Source organism: Solenopsis invicta, chromosome 3 (assembly GCF_016802725.1).
Source record: "Solenopsis invicta isolate M01_SB chromosome 3, UNIL_Sinv_3.0, whole genome shotgun sequence".
NCBI classification, from domain to species: Eukaryota; Metazoa; Arthropoda; class Insecta; order Hymenoptera; family Formicidae; genus Solenopsis; species Solenopsis invicta.
Window position 1 is genome coordinate 18463815 of NC_052666.1, and position 17010 is coordinate 18480824.

Here is a 17010-nt window from a genome sequence, read left to right on the forward strand (position 1 = left end):
GCTGCGTTAACGCGATCCCGCGAGCGAGACAGGATGCGAAAAGCCGTCAAGTTCGAACGGGGGGAGAAGGGGGGGAGTATCTCGAGGCCTGTCTCTCGAGGAGGAAAAAGACTTCGGCGCGGTCCGCTTCAACTTAAGCGAGCTCAGCCGCGACTCAGTGGGGTACGAGGATACGATGTCCCTGTACATCGATAATTTATTCCTTCGGCTGCAGTAGCGATTTTTCCAACGTGTCAGCGACACTTTTACCGCTATATTTTATATGTCCGCCCGCATGCACGACCACGTCGACGCAGCTGCTCTTGATGCGCGCTACGTCTCCTCGTCAAGCACGGGAAGGTAATAATAATAATATATGTCGTGTTGGCGCGGGAGAATCGATATACAAGATGCATACATGCATAAATAATCCCACTCCACTCTTGGCCGCGGACGTGGCTGACTCGGCGTGTGAGCGATACTTCCGATGTTGTCGAGGGGGAGAGGGAGGGGGTGGGAATCAAACGTCACCGTTTGCAACGCTCGGCGTGACAAAAGTATTAGTTACACAAAATTTACATGGATTGCATAACGATACGATACAGCTTGACGGGACGTTCTACAGAATTCAAGGGAGAAATTCGGCGCAGGGGAAAACGTAACGAAGCGAAAGCTACTTGAATTGTTCGTAATTATCAGAGCGCGCGAGAGATATGATTTTTTTTTCTTCCCCGCGCTCTCTCGTTTAGACGTATCACGGACACGAGGGTGAAGGGATTTTAGCACGGACAGCTTTAATTTCTCGGACACGCATGCAGCTTGCGCCACGGGAGATGCACAGGAAGGATAGGAGACAGCCGGCGGTCGATATCCAGCGGCAAGGCTGTGCCCGCGCTTGGCCCTGCGAGGTCCACGCTTATCTATTATGCTCTGGCTACGGCCATATCGCGAACAATAACCGCCGTACCGCGGTGAGATTCGAATTTGTCGTCGAGTGCGCCGCATTGTAGCACTGGCGCGAAACGGCCACTGTAATCTCGGCATACTTTATTAACTGGGCCAACGTAATTTGCGCAGCAGAAGGTGGAAGTGGAGTTCTTACTCTCCGAAAATAGTTTAACGTTACCGCCATTCCGTAATTTGGACCAATGCGATATTTTCGTTATCAGCGCGGAAGGAGGAAAGATTAGCTGCAGCAGCAAAAATCTGCGCGTGGTAGCTAAATTGTATTTATATACAACTTAACTACCACAATCACAGAAAAGATTTCTGGATTTAATGTTACTACTCTTATACGTATCATAAAATAAGATTGACATGGAGACAATTATAATTATCACTGGAAAGGGAATATTATTCTTAAATGGAGAATTCTTAAATCCAGAATAAAATCTTGGTGCTATCTCATTAATTTTCTCAGACAGATGTAGATTAGACAATGGAAATTTGTGATGGATCTCATTCTTGATTTAACAATGGATTAATCTAAGGAAAATTTGAAGAATGTTCTTTCTGATAAAACATCAAGTTGAAATTTTTACACTGAGAGAAAAAGTATCTTAAAAAATTTTACCTAAAAAAGTATAAAAAATGATTTATTCGATGGATCTTAATAGCTTATTTACTTACAGTCAATTAAGTTACATAAAAATTTCTTAATTGAAATATTATTTATATAAATTAAATAAAGAAATAATTTTTAATCGAGTAATTTTTTATCTTACAGTTTAGAAAATATTTACTATTAGACTTTATATTCAGGATAGTTAGATTTTTTAATCTAACAATAAGATAATAATTTAATTAAGTTTAATAATATTATCAGCTTCTTTGTAAAATTAATATTTAAATGTAAAAAATGTAAAAATACATTATACATTTAAGATAATACGTCTATTTACTCAAAAGTAAACATTTTTATTTAAACAAATGCTTGCATGAAAATAATATGATTTTAAGAAAATGTATTTTTTTCATTTAAACAAATTTTTTTCTCAGTGTGTGTGTTACTCTTGTCTCAAAATAATAAGTCAATCTTATCAATATTGCTTTATTTTTATATTGCACAAGGTTGCAATAAAATTAAGTGCATCAAGAATATTTTTAGTCTTATTAGGAACTTTTTTGAGAGGACACATACAGATTCTTGCTGCAACAACCAATCTTTTTTTTCCATGAAAGAGAGAATTCCTTTTTATTGAGAGGCAGGGAAGAAAGGGGAGAACGATCGCGTACTCGCGGCTAAATTTCACTTTAATATTTATCTCACACTTTCGACGCGCCCACTAACCGACTTTAAAGTTCGCGGCGACGAGCGCTTCTTCGGCGGTGCTCTCGCGACTGAAAACTTTTCCTCGCGTCACGAATGAATACAACGACGCGAAGTCGGGGCGTGCCTCGTGCGCGCGAAGGAGCTTATCTTCTGAATAAACGTTTGAATTTTGGAACTCGCACAGAGACCACCCGAGCTTTAACGCGAAACACTTTAACGCGAAACAAGTTGCGCTTTTGCATAAAAGTCGTCTCGCATCTGTTTTAACGCCCATTTTACTCTTTTTTCCCGTCTATCTTCCTCCTCCGAGATCATATACAAATTACTTACGTAATATTTGTGATTCAGTGACATCTCTTCCTGATATCTTCGTTGGCCACTTTCCTTTCGTTTAGGAACTCGCGCGTCGCTGCTTCGCGGGAGCGATCTTCTTCGCAGAGTCGCGATCGGTGGGGCTGCCCGCGCTTTCCATCGCCTCTCCTCCTCCTCCTCCTCCTCCTCCTCCTCTCCCGTGGACTGCCAGTCGATATTCGAAGTATGGGCCAGGTGCCCTCGAAGAGTTCCTCTCCCGTCTTCGCGGGAGAGCGAAGTTTCTCGGGAGAGAAACGAGAGCGTCTCCTCCCGCGCGCGCGGCTACAACGGAGAGGATATTTCGCGCGCACGCTACGTCGATACGTCGCTATCTCCTTCTTTACATGGGCAGTGTTATCCTTTCCTCCGCGGGCGCGCGATATCAGTCTTACATATTTATTGTCGGCTTCGTTCCGCACTTATCTCTAGCGTCGTCATTATTGTCGCTTTTGCTCGCGATTGTTTCCCATACATCTGGGTCATACGTCGTCGTCGTCGTCGTCGTCGTCGTCGTCGAGCTATCTCGCGCCTTCTCGCCTCCCTCGCACTATCTACGTGGCACAGATTTTATTCCGTTGTCGCGTCCGAAAGATCGTCCTGTACGAAAGGAATCCCAAAGTGAAGAACATCGCGCCCCTTTTTTCTTTTTAGATGTCTCGAGGTCGGCACGGAATCACGCGGCCGCGTTTTATTTATTTTTTTTTCCTTTTGCTTCCTATTCGCCTCTAGACAGAAACGCGAATCGCTCGGAACTACAAAAGCCACGTTTATTTTATCTCGCGATTGTTCCGCCAAGTCGAGTTAAATTCACGAGGTACTCGGTGATCCGCTCGCTGAAAAATATTACGAATAATAAAAATTTTAATGCGGACTCTCTCGGAGGCGGAAATGTTACATATATTTTTAAAAGAGAGAAATCTCTCTCTCTTTCTCTTTCTCTTGCGAATAAATTATATTATACGAATGGAGGAAAAAAATATTCGCCATGATTTTCCACGGGTTTTTTTTCAGTGAAACTTATCGACCGTAAATTCTCGACAAAAACACAATCTCGAATACCGAGCTGCTTAAAATTTTAATGAATATCAATCAGGCTTCGAGAGATAATTCATGTAAATTGTCTTACTTTTCTCAATTGTCTATTGTGTTGCGTTGCAATTTTTTTTTTTTTTTTTTTTTTTTTTTTAATAATACAAACGAAAACACGAGAAATAACAATTTTCTTGAATATTTCAGGATTTACGTTCGTTCGCATCGATGCGCTTTTGCGCGAATGCAATTCCCATCTCTAACGTCTCTTTTTCGCCGATCCGTAACTCGTGCAGTCTTATCGTATCGGGCGCTAGCTAATAGTGCACAAGTATAAATAGTGCGCATGCAAAACGTCACTGTTATGGGTCGGGGCTTTTAGCTCCGCCTGTAAAAACGTCGCAGTCCATTAGCGGTACCGTCGCATCGACGATGCGACGTCGCTTCGCGCGCCGCGATGCGATGCAAAAATTCAGCGCGCGCTCCTCCGCACGCGGCGTGCTCGAGGAATACATCGTCCGGCTGTTATTATCCGCGCTGTCCGTAACGAAACGGAAATAAAATCGGATGCGCGACGCGCAGTGTGCCTTATGGCCCGTCCGAGGCAATAAAAAAAAAAAAAGAAATACGGCGTCCGTCGGTGCATGCAAAGCGTGACGCGGTTTCTCGAATCGTGCGCGTTTTATCGTCCATTTTACGCAGAAAATTGCAAACCATCCTCGACGATAAAAAAATCAAGCTCGTTCAGAGTAATTTCTTTTTTATCTCATTATTTTTTTATTATTAAGATTTATATGAATTTTGGCAAAATGAACGAGATAATGCTGGCATTAATTATATCGCTGCTGAGGACTGATAGAAATGTTTGTAATAACTCCACACACAGAAAAATATTAATTCTGCACTGAGAAAAAGTTATTAACTCGATTAAATTTTTTCAGTTCAACTATTTTGTAATATTTAACTTAAATATATAAAATACTTGAACTTTTGCATAAAAATTTTTATATATTTAACTTTATAATTGCATATATATTTAATATAAATACGCAAATGCTTGAACTGAAGAAAGTTAATCACGTTGAAAAATTTAATCAAGTTAACAACTCTATTTTTTCAGTGCACTGTTAAGAGAAACGATTACTCAACTTATTTTTTTTCTAATAAATAATGCTTACTTTTTTTAGCAATAAATACTTTTTTGATATCAGAATAACAAATAAATTGAATTTTTATTTTTATTTAATATTCTTGATTAAGGTATTAAGTTACTAGAATTCAAATTATATAAATTCGATACTTATGATGAGCTTCATAAATTTGCGGATGTATAAACTTACGAAATATTCCAAATAAATAATATTTAACTAATTGAAATAATTTACAGTATATTTTTCTGTGTTTGCACAGAAATTTATTTATGTTTCAACTGAACGATGAGTGTATTTTATTACCATTATCGAAAAAATATCTTTGTAAAGAGAACCGTTGCTTAAAATAAGAAGAAAAATTGAGTAATCACTTTTCTCGATGCGAAAAAGATATTTTTCTAGCTCGCGACTTTTCAGGGCAATCTTCGAAGGCAAGTACTTATTCTTCGCAATTCATCGCAACGGAATTTCGCCGGTCAGAGAGATCGGCGATGTCAAAGATAGCGCGGCTATTGTTCCTCCCGCTTCGAGACTTCGAAGTGTTGCTGCCGCTGCCAATATCGTGACCGACGACGCAATATCGGGTCACGAAGTCCAGCCTCGTGTCCCCGGCAGCAGCCGGCCGATAACTCACGCGACGCACTGGCGACACACGGCCATTAATTCGATTGAATTTACCCGTAATTACCGTCGGATTAACTAGTGATTTTGATTCACGGCATTTTGTCGCCGCGGCGCGGTGCGCTTTAAAACGCCCGACAAGAGATTTCGCGCCAAGCGATTCGCTCGGTCTTCCGATTCTGTATCCTGTTGAGCGATGCATCGCGACGCATCTAGGCCCAATCAGGGACACGGACGTTGATCGATCGTCCGAAGATCGCGAAAGCATTGGTCCCGTTTTATTTTAATCCTATTTATGGTTGACAGCGCGAGTTGGCATTTCGATTTCTTTTGGTCTGTAATTGCATTTTCTTCAAAAAAAAATGTTCACGTGTCTCTCATGTCGCAACAAAATGTCTCTTCATCAATCACCATCCGCGTGTAGCCTCGTAATATGAATAATTAACTGTTACGTAACGGTTCGGCGGCTAGGGCTGCCTCTCGATCGGCTATCGCGAGATTTGCAGATTTACGATGACGCGTTGTTTATGCAGTTTATTTTTGCGGAATTGGATTGCGAGTTGCAATCGCATCGGGGTACATTGTTCGCGCCGCGAGTAAAGGGAAATCGGTCGATTTTATCTCAAACGATTTATTTCCGATCTCCATGAAGCGCAATCGGTGCGCCGCGCCGTGTCTATCCAGCGCTGACTAGCGATCGATCGATCGATCGAACGAACATCAATTACGCAGAACACGTGACGCCGGCAGAAACGTTGTATTTTTCGCAACGCCCGCGGCAAAATTCCAACGGTCTGTCGGTCGTTAATTTAAAAAACATGCATCACATCTCTTTCTCTCTCGCTCTCTCTGTACGACGTTGACGCGCAACCCCTTTTAATCCACGTGCAACATACCCATGTAATTCCTAGCGCATAACTCTCGTATATCTTCGTCCTAGGATTACATTATTGTTTACGGTTATTGTGATCCGTTCAACTATGTTCAGTCGTATATTAAATATTTATTCTCCCTCGACGATAAACGTCGCGAATTGCGGCCGCGGTGCGTCATGGTACTTAGGGGAAAGAAAAATGGGAGACACGTAAGAAAGGGCGAACGAACAAGCAGACCGGAGTAATATGTCCCAGCTCGTTTGTGGGATTTGTGACGCGGAACCAGCGAGACGATATAAAAAAAGAGGACGTAAAGCGAGAGAGAAAAAGATAGAGAGAGAGCGAGAGAGAGAGAGAGAGAGAGAAGTTCCTTGTACTCTTCTCTTTGCACTAAACGGCAGGTTTTCTACAAAGCATCTCAGTTTCTCTCTTTCTCTTTCTCTCCCTCCCTTTCTCGCTTGAATGAGAATAAATTATGAGACTCCGGCTGACTCGGGCTAACTGAAAAGTTTTGATCCCTGTACCGCTACGAGAATCTTACGATGGTGTCTCTCTATCGGCGACCTTTCCATTCGCGTAGCGCGGAGGGTACGACCGCAATCGCGCCACGAAAATGACCATGCATGGAGAAGGATCCGTTCTTCTTACGCGCGAATGAAAACGGGCGCTCGCTTCTGCAATATGGCATCGTAATCGATCAGAATTAAATGACAACTTATGACGCGGATAAATCGCCGGCAAAGCGACTCTCTCGCGGGTCATCATCGGTCGTCGCGAGTAATTTTCTTGAAAATTCACCAAGTCTCTACTTGACAAAAATTCGCAGTTGCACTGAGAAACCCATTTTATGTTAAATTAAACAAAATGTTTTAGTTAAATTTATAATTTGAATTGAATCAATTAAATCCCTCGTTTGGATAGAGGCAAACAAAGGCTTCGGTTGACGCAGCAACATAATTTAGTTGAGGAAGGTAATACTGACATACAAATTAGCGAACAAAATTTGAATGAGATCAATCAAAAATTTTGTACAATTTTTGTACAACTAACAATTTGATTCACTAAATCAAATTTTCATGTTAATATTACAACAATTTTCAACCATTTCAATTCTTTTGTTGCGTTAATGAATACATTTGTTTGCGCATATCCGAACAAGAGATCTAATTGATTCAATCAAATTTGATTTCATTCAACCAAATGGGTTACTCAGTGTGCGAGAATCTGCGAAGGTTACAAACTGCTCGAAGATCGGAGAGCCAACAGCCGTTTCTCTTTTTCTTCGCGCGAACGTTCCGTCTGCGTATTTGTTCATTTAACATTGTTGTAATTACCTACTTATTATAATGCGTGCGGAGTTATATTTTCCTCCGCGGTCCGGGACGCTGTTGAGCGCGCTCGTGCGCGGCACTTTGATGCGCGCGACGTCGCTCCGATTGTATTTGACGTCAATGTAATAACCGTGAATGATATTCGTTAGCGCGTTTGTTTAATATCGGGAAACGCTACTCGACGTCACGTTCAATTATACTCAATCGGAAACCTATTGCAACGCCGCGCGGCGCGGCGCGCGAGTTTTTGCGGGGAGAGCAAAGATCGACGGTGCACCGACGTAGATCCGTTAAAGCGCGCACGCCGGATCCACCGTTGTGAATGGTCTTTAATTACGAGTTTATTGATGTCGATCGAGCCGTCGTCGTGCACTCACCGACGCCTACGTCTCCCGGCCACAAACGACTCGCGAACGACGGCCAAAATGCAACAGTATTTTCCCGTTTTCCGAGAACGCCCCGCGCGTTTGCGCTCGAGAAATAATTCCGCGGTAAATATTACCGTCAAACGTCTTTGCAACAACTCGTTAAATTAAACTCCGTAAATTCTGCGCAATTTGCACTCCTCCCCTCCCCCCCATTTGTCAGTTCCTCAGTAGCACCTGCCAATTACCTTGCCCTTTTATGTATCATAATTAGCTCTAATTAGTCGCGAATTAGCAATTCACAGGAACTTCCGTTGAAAGCGGAGACATCCCCGTCGCAAATGTCGTATTTCCGGCAAATTGGAGCTTGTCACTCGAGCTAGCGCTCGTTCGAATCGCCCGTCGTTTTCGCTCTCTCATTGCCACGCACGCGAAAAATCAAAACGACGACTACCGGCACGGAAACTGAACTTTTTCCATAAGCTCGGCGAGAGAGAGGAAAGTGGAAAGTACTTTGGCGGCGGCACACATACGCCCCAGCCCATACAAGCGCAATCTGCAGCATCGTGAATCGGAAATTTATCGTTCACACAGACATACGCGTGTACAGGGTCGGCATGTCTTTCGTTTGCTTTTCACCCGTCGACGCCACCGCTCCGACGCACGATTTACGGACGCGTCGCACGTTCGCGTGTTCGAATTATCTCCCTCGCGTGTGAGGTCCTCGAAACGTGCCCCCAAATTCTAATTACGAATTTTCCTTAGAAAAAAAAAGAAGAAAAACGTTGGCACGACATGACCATAGTTTTCTCACGTAAGCCTGGCGCACAAAGAAATTATCGCGTATCAGTGAATCGAATTGTAATATCGTGAAATTCACTGGACATAGATATACATTTGCGTATTAAATCTTACTCGTTTCATTGCACAGTGAAGTCAAATAAAAAAAATAAAAATTCTTTTTTCGTCATTGTACGAACGGAAGAGGAGAGCTCTGTCCATTGTGCGCGCTGCATTTATCCGAGACTATAGCGGTATCATTATCGATTCTGGATTAATTTTAATTGACAAGCGAGCGGAGTGTGCGGAATACGTTCTTGCCGCGTGTGTTGCGAACATTAATCTTCCCGATTTTACCGCTCGGTTATCGCGTGCACGATCGCTCGTGATTTTACACGGAACTGAGAAATCGCGATCTTGGCGAAAAATCGCGCCACGCACGAAGGAGAAGGGGGGGGGGGATAACGATAATACGCAGATAGAGCGCAGGGAACACAAAGGCCCTGATGTGCATTAAACGCCCACGCGCAATCACGCGCGTGTGTATCTACTCTGTAAATGTCTCCATTGTAAATGGATTCTGTCTTGCGCGCGAATTACCGTAACTCATCGCGCGCGAACGTACGTGTCACAAGCCGGATTGAGCCACGCATTAAATCAGTTGTCGCCGCAGCGACGATTAATTTAAATTAACGTGCAAGCACGCACGCGCGCGGAAGTCTTGCGATCGAATTTAGGACGCATCGGGAGGGAAACCTCAGAATTGCTCTCACCGAAGAAATTCTATTCTCGAAATAATTATATACTTGGAACAAGCTTTCCTAATTGATAAAAATATATTTTTCTTTTCTAGAATAAGTGTCTACTGAAACTAAAAATATTTCCGGAAAAAAATTAATATTAAATTAATTTATTGTTTATATATAAGCAAAAGTATAAAATCTTGAAAAAATTTGATGATCTCAAACAGAAAAACAAAATTTCTTCTTGTTAACAAATTCTGTCTGTTTAAGATTATAAATTTTTTCAAGAAGATTTTATATTCTTGCTTGCATATGAACAATGAATTGTTGATTTGATACTAATTTTTTTTATGCACTCTAACGAATCTCTAGACAGTTCTATGCAAACTGTATTTTATTTGCTGTTTGCAACAATTACGTGGTTATAATTTAATATTGCATTGTAGTGTCTTGAAGCTCAAAACCTTAAACATTGATATTTAAATAATAGTTGAAAGACGGTAATAAGAAGTCGAATAGCTAATTTAATAGTTTCAGACAATATAAATGTTTTCAATATTTATAATTTTTATTAATTTGTTTTTATATTTATATAACTTATAATATTTATACGATATATTCATTTTATGTTTAACCTTAATCGGCTGAAACAATGGGTGTTGTATCAAAATTCAATATTATTTAATTAAATGTTAAAATTACATTTTCTCATTTGTGAAAATCAATCTTAAAATAAATCCAAAAAAAACAAATCTCATCTTTATGAATATTAAAAATGTGCTATTAATCTATTCTTCAGAAAAGAAAAAAAATTTCTTCCCTTTAAAATTTAAAAAAATTCTCATAGTTCCCATTGTAGAAGGACTACTATAGAAATAAGAGGAAAGTCCTTAAATTGAGAATACAACTTTTTCGGTGTCGTCCCGTCGAGGATGCGTTGCATAAAATGTGCAAAAATCGTCGTGGGCGCAAAGGTTGCGAAGGTCAGTGCAGCGGAGCCGCGATGATATTCTCTTCTACAAAGGTCGATATCTGACATTTACTTTAATCGGTATCGGACACGCAATCCTCGCGAAGATTTCACCGATGTTTTTGTCACAACAGTCGTCGCAATTGGCAACTGCCGATTTTTGTTTTTTAATCGTTTTAAAATCAGGTATTTAATTTTACATATTTTACGATTATTCTGCAAATTAAATAGCGGAATTTAAAGTGATCCTAATCCAAGGAAGTTTAATTTAAAAGCCAATTTAAAGGTCTTCTTTTTCTCCGCGTTGAATTTGTAATGCGCGTTGCTTTAAAAATATTTATGGCGCGTCAGTGCGAATGATAAATACTGTAATAATTTAACGATCATCGCGAGTGCGTTATCGGCGATGGTCGCAAAGCGGAAAATCAGCGGTCGCTATTGATAACGGAGAGAGAGAGATAGAAAAGCGGCCGCTCTGCTCTTTCTCTGCAGATTAAATTCTTCGATCGATCGCCGAGCGTAAAATGAAAGGATCTACAGGGGAGGAAAGGGGTAAAGAGAGCGAGAGCGGTGGCTGCTCCTCTCTACGTCCCTCGTAACGCTCCAAGTTTGTACGGACCAATAACCTTCCGGAACGCTATTAAATCGTATGATAAACCCCGCACATCGCCGGAGCTTACGCGACCGGGATATAAAACGACGGGGAAAAGGTCGCGCCGGTGCACAATAAGTAAGCCCCTCGCGCCAGTGAATTTTTGCTGACGCGAGGCGATGCGACGCGACGCCGCGCCCCCGCCGTCACCGCCGCCGCCGCCGCCGCCGCCGCGCGCGTCCATGATGCAGCTGTTACCGATGGATGGACCGATGTGCAACACCGCACCGACATGCTTCTCTCTTTTTTTTTTTTTCTTTTTAAGCATGACATGAAGCCCTGCATTCACGCCGAACACCCAAACCATTATTCCGCGCTCCCATCATTGAAAATAATCCGCGCCGATATCTATCGACTTTCCGACCGTTAGAGAGCTAATTTCTCATTTTCGTTCTTAGCATTCGCGCCCCTTTAATCGGCACGGCGCGAGTCCCGTTAGTTTAAATTTATTAATATAATTCCTCACACCGTTCTCAATTTCTCGCAGGTATCTCTCTTTTTGCGGTGTCACGTTTTAATTTCGGATAAATAATGTTCTCACCGTTTTCACATAAAAGAGAAATCGCAAGCCTGCCAACGATTTCGCCGGCGCGGCGTAGCCTTTAAACCCCGCGTCTTAAATCCCGATACAGCGTGGCATCGATATCGTCGCGTGCATCGCTCTCGCGAAAAACCATTAATCATTCCGATACCGTTTAGTCACGGCGTTTTCTCGCGATCAACGCGAGATCCGCGGCCGATCGGCGACTAAGCCGCGATCCGGCGATTCCGCCGCTGCTGCTGCCGCTGCTGCTGCCGCTGCTGCTTCTGTAACTCGCGACCACGTCACGCCTTGCGATTCTCATCCAAATACGTCAAATCGGCTGCTCTCGAGACGACCGAGATGACTGCGTGGGCGAGTCGCGGCACGCGGCTGCAGAGCTGCATCGACTGGTCAATGCATCCGCAGCGGCGGGTGATTAATCACCTTGCTCCGGTTTCGACGAGATGCACTTCCTTCCCTCCCCCCCTGGTAGCTCGCGTCGCGTGTGCGCCGTTAAAAGGGCAGCGAAGAGAGAAAAAAAACGGGAGAAACGAAAGAATCCGTGCGCAGCGGCAACCAGTCGACGATTTTTTCAGACTCTCGTCGGAATCGGCGACGAGAGTCCTTCCGTCCCTTCCGTGCCACGCGACCAGATCTCCTCCGCGGGATTCCCCCGATTCCTCGCTCTTCTCTCTTTCTCTCTCTTTCTCTGTCTCTACCGAGAGGCGGTCGATCGTGCGATCGGCCGACGTAAAAACGCAATCCTCGTCGCGCCGCGTGGTATCGTCTCGTCCTCCGCTTCTCCATCGAAGGCGAGGCGGATTATGCAAAGTCGTCTTATTCGTCGCTCGCCGTCGATGTTCGCTCCGCGAAATGCACTCGCGCGTTCACCTCCATCCATTATCGGCCGGATTGGGTATCGCCGTCGTCGCGCTCCTCTCTGAGTCGCGAGTTGTTAGCCTCGCGAGGTCGAGATCACGCCCGTACATCGTCGGCGACTTCGCTCGCGTAACGATTATGTCCGGGTGTAATCGCCGAGTGCACTCGCGAATGAACGTGCGTGACGCAATTGAACCATTTTTCCCGATTTCGTGTGTGCGCAGAAAAGACGGCGCGAGAAATAATTATCACATGAACGTCTCGTACAAATATTGGAAAAGAGAAAAAAAGCAAAATAATGTTTCGATTAGGAGGAAGGTGGAAAATACGTTTATTAATTTTGGAATTCGAGGATACGCGAGAGACTCGAAGATCCTCTTGAAAGCCGGATGTATAGGCGGATGAATTTAAATCCTGTCTTTAAGAGGCTTGCCTCGGTAAAAGGAAATTTTTCTCTCCGAGAGGCACCGTACTCGAGAAATGAGATATGTCACCGTATTAGCCCCAAACACTGACGCATATTGATCGTATTGCCAGGTCTTATTCGTAATTATCAAGGTACGCGTATCTTAATATAAACATCAAGGTTATATTGTAAAAAATGATGCCACTAATCCGACGAAGGTAACATTTTTGCTTATCTTTTATTTCTGCTTATCTTTTCATACCTTTAACTTTGTTAATTAAACGTTTTTACGCCGACGGGATTCGTTCTCGTAACTCTTTGCCTTCGTTGCTTTCACGCTACTTCTTATTTCTCAATCCGTTTCCGTTTTTACGCGAGAGAAAGAGAACGCGAGCGATCGTTATGCGTTTGCTTAATGGTTAATCAATCAGCTACCGGCCATTTAATTCCGATTTTCCCGGCTCGAAATTTCGCGTGCAATTGATTCCGCAATTTCATTTGCTTCTCGCACTTTCCCCGGGAATGTAAATGTTCCATTAATCTGCAGGTCGCTCGATTCGAAGCGTTAATTGTCGCGCCGAGAATAGTCTCGCATTTCTTTAAGAAAAATTGTTTTGTTTTGAAAGCAAGAGAGAGAGAGAGAAAAAAAAGAAAGAAAGAAAGAAAGAAAGATACTCTCTTTTCTTTAATTAAGCCGCGAGTAGAATCTTTTTGATCTCATTATCTCGCACGACGACCGAATCTATCACTAAACCAAATCAGAATGATGGAGCTTGACTCGCTTTTAACTTCGATCATCATGCGTGCGACGACGATCGATCATACGACATCGCCGCTTTCGGAGACGTTTGTTTGATCTTCTCCTCTCCGCTCTCCGCCAGATTCGTCGCGTGTACCGAGCGATCCTCCGTGAACTACAAACGCACAATTTCGCGACGATGCGAGCGACACCGGAAACACCAAATTATCCCAATTTTGCACCTCAAAACGAAAAAATTCACACCGCGTTGAAGGGGAACATTTATCGATCGTGGAATTTTTAATTGATCGTCGAATTGTATGGATCTCGGTGTCGGTCGAGGCGATTTCGGTTGTAAGATGTTAGTCGCGCGTTTCTATGTTATTTTCTTAATTATCGCACACACACCTCTTCGTTGTTCAGCGCGTGCATATAAATATATGCGTGCGTATCACCATCTCGCCGCACTCGCGTCGCATCGGCGTGGCACTCGCGTTGCACTCATCGCTGTCGCGAGAGCGCCGCGTTTTCTTCTCTTTCCCCGAAAAAAAAGAGGTTGCAGAGCGACTTTAACCCTCTCTCGAAACGCGACGCGAGGAAGCAGGAGGTAGAGGAAGCGAAGGCGGAGGCGACGGAGGAGGAGGAGGTGGAGGAGGAGGAGGAGGAGGAGGAAGTGGTGGAGAACGAGAGTTGCGACGAAAGCGCGACCCGGAGTCCACCCTCTCGCGCTTCCTCGACCTGCTGCTGGCGTGCCACCCGGCCACCACGACGACGACCGGGACGATGTACATACCCGGCGATGAATCGCGGCCAACTGAGAGAGGGAGAGAACGCAGCCCCCTAGACACTACCCCGTCGGGTTGGCTGTGGCATCGCGCACGAAAACCCCTGCGCACAACCCTCCCCCTCCCCCAACCCCCCGTCGACAACCACCCTCCGTCGCCTCCGCCGCGCACGGATCCGCATGTTTTGTACGTGCGGGGGTAAGTAGGGGACGAGGAGGTAAGGGCAAAAGGGGGGGATTGTGAAGAGGAGAAACCCAGAGAGAGAGAGAGAGAGAGAGAGAGAGAGACGCGATGTAGACAGAGAGGGGTTGGACTGTGCCTTCAGGGTTACAATGACCGCGAGCGGAGTTACTGGGTTAGGTCTGGGTTAGTTTAGATGGATCGGGGAGAGATCCTTAGAATAGTACGAAAAGGGTAGGTCGAGGCACTACCTTCGCTAAGGGAAGAGCGGAGTGGGTGGCATTTGTTTCGACTTGCCCGAGAAGTTCCGGCGTATATTTTTCAATCGACGTAATGCGCCGCGCTCTTCAAGTAGTCGCTATTTGTTTGCACGCGGCGTTTCCGCTTTCCCATCTCTCGGAATGAGACCCGACGACTATTTTTTCCAAAAAATCGAATGAGTCAGGTAGGTGTGTCGCGAACTAAAATAAATACATAAAAAATTTGTCCAATATCGAAAATAAACAATATCGAATATAAACAATATTGAAATGCCTAACCAAAAATAAAATTTTTTAGAGAGAGATTGATTGTGCGTTTATTTTAGTTCTAGAGCAAGTCCTCTAACATACATGCGCTAAGTAGAAAATGTAAAAGAATACAAAAACAAAAATAAAGTTTCAGCAGAAAAAACAAAAAAATAAAGTTGCAAAAAAGAGAGAAAAAAGTGTAAAAAAATACAAAGAAAAGGAACAAAAAAAGAAAAAAAATATTAATGAGAGAGAGAGAAAAATATCGAACAGTTACCTTTGGCAGAAAGAAAGTCAGACAGAGGGGTTCTTTATCTCCTCAAATGGGACTATCTTTTTTACTTGCGGTCGCATTTAGATTCACTACGTTCGCAATTTGATCGTATTGCGATTGCAAATACGATTAGATTAGAAGCGGACGATTATACGCGTCTGTTGCGGTCTGTTACACGAGCGGCACACTCGCCCGGGAGGGAGAAAATAAATAAAGAGCCCCCGGGGGCCTAGGGAATCGGGGAGGGAGAGATTTAACGTATATCGCGACCAGCTTGTGTACAACTGCTTAATCCGGATCGATCCGAGGAGATTGTGAACGAGCGAGTCGTCTCACGGCGGCCGGGACGCGGGACGCCGCCGGTGTCTGCGAGAGTCTCCGGCCGGTATAAATAGTCGCTAATTAATTCGCGCGGCGAGATATAACGAGATACGTATCGATGCGACACTTTGCATTTTCGCTCGGACGTTTCTCCGGGGGAATGTAACGACGACGTGGAAGGACGCGCGGTATGATTTTATCCTTGAATTACCGTCGTAAAACGGAGCGCACGCGAGGACGCGACGCGATAATATCGTGAACGTAACAACTTCATATGCTGATTCTAATTAATGTCGCGATAAAATACGAGGGGGAAAAGGATCGCGTGGACACACCCAGTGAAAAGCTCTTTCTCGGCACGACGGACGAGTTGAATGGAGGATAAATTGCTCGACAATAAAGTCTCGTGGTCTTCCTATCCCCCTTCCCCCTCCCCCCTTGCCTCCCCGGGGGGTTCCACGTTTCGGAATTGGGGTGGATATACCGGTGGATCGAAATACCCCGGGGGTCCGAAGTACAATGGCGCCTTGTGATGCTCCAAGTTGTTTACGTCACAAACTACGGGGAGGGGGTGAAGGCTGAAATCGAAAAAGGGTGGGCCACACGGCCATCCCTTTTTCCTTTCTCTCTCTCTTTTTTTCTCTTTTATCGACCCGGCCCGACACCACGTCACGGCCGAAATTCTCCTCGTCGAAAGGATCGTCCGCACGGCCGAGGCTAATCGAGACTCTCGTCCTCCGCGCGCCTCAACCGTTCGACAGACTCATTCGTACATTCGAAACGTCAATTTGTCATCGCGATATATCGCTGCGAGCCGCCTTCGCACGCGTCATTGCGTCTCGTCGCGTGCAGCGCGAGTGAGAATTGCGCTCTGTAACAATGTCACGCTTCAATTCGAGCGCTTTCGAATCGCGGATAACGATTATGACCCGGCTAGCAATTCACTCGCGGATATCGATATCTCGATACATCCCGACTAACAAACCCGACAACATCTTTTATTATCTCGGCTCATCGGGTTTCACCTTGGTCTATTAATAATGTAGTCGAGTGCGTGAGGTAGAGACACGCGTGGAATTCGCGAGCGCGGCGCCGAACGCGATTTCTCCTCCGCGATTTTTCGCCCGCTGGTGGCACGAGGTGCCAAGGCTTTATGAACTTTCACTGGGTGGTGAATTCGTTTGCGTCGCGCGACCGCCGCGTAACAGCTGAAACTTTTAATAAAGCGATTGCGAATCTCCCCTCCGGCTCGAATCGAGGGAAGAGGGGGAGAAA

The 17010-nt window shown here is 44.3% G+C and overlaps 2 protein-coding genes across 4 annotated transcripts in view; one reads left to right on the forward strand and one right to left on the reverse strand.

The window, feature by feature from the left end:
* Positions 1–14443, reverse strand: part of LOC105193037 (facilitated trehalose transporter Tret1-2 homolog) — a 71185-nt gene extending 56742 nt beyond the window's left edge. The window contains exons 1-2 of the mRNA XM_026139022.2: positions 14075–14443; positions 2582–3199 (exon numbers count right to left, since the gene is read on the reverse strand). Coding sequence (XP_025994807.1) covers positions 2582–2605 — 24 coding nt within the window. The 5' untranslated portion in view covers positions 2606–3199; positions 14075–14443. The remainder of the gene's footprint in view (positions 1–2581; positions 3200–14074) is intronic.
* Positions 1–17010, forward strand: part of LOC105194436 (mediator of RNA polymerase II transcription subunit 20) — a 97803-nt gene that overhangs the window by 65281 nt on the left and 15512 nt on the right. The window lies entirely within an intron of this gene.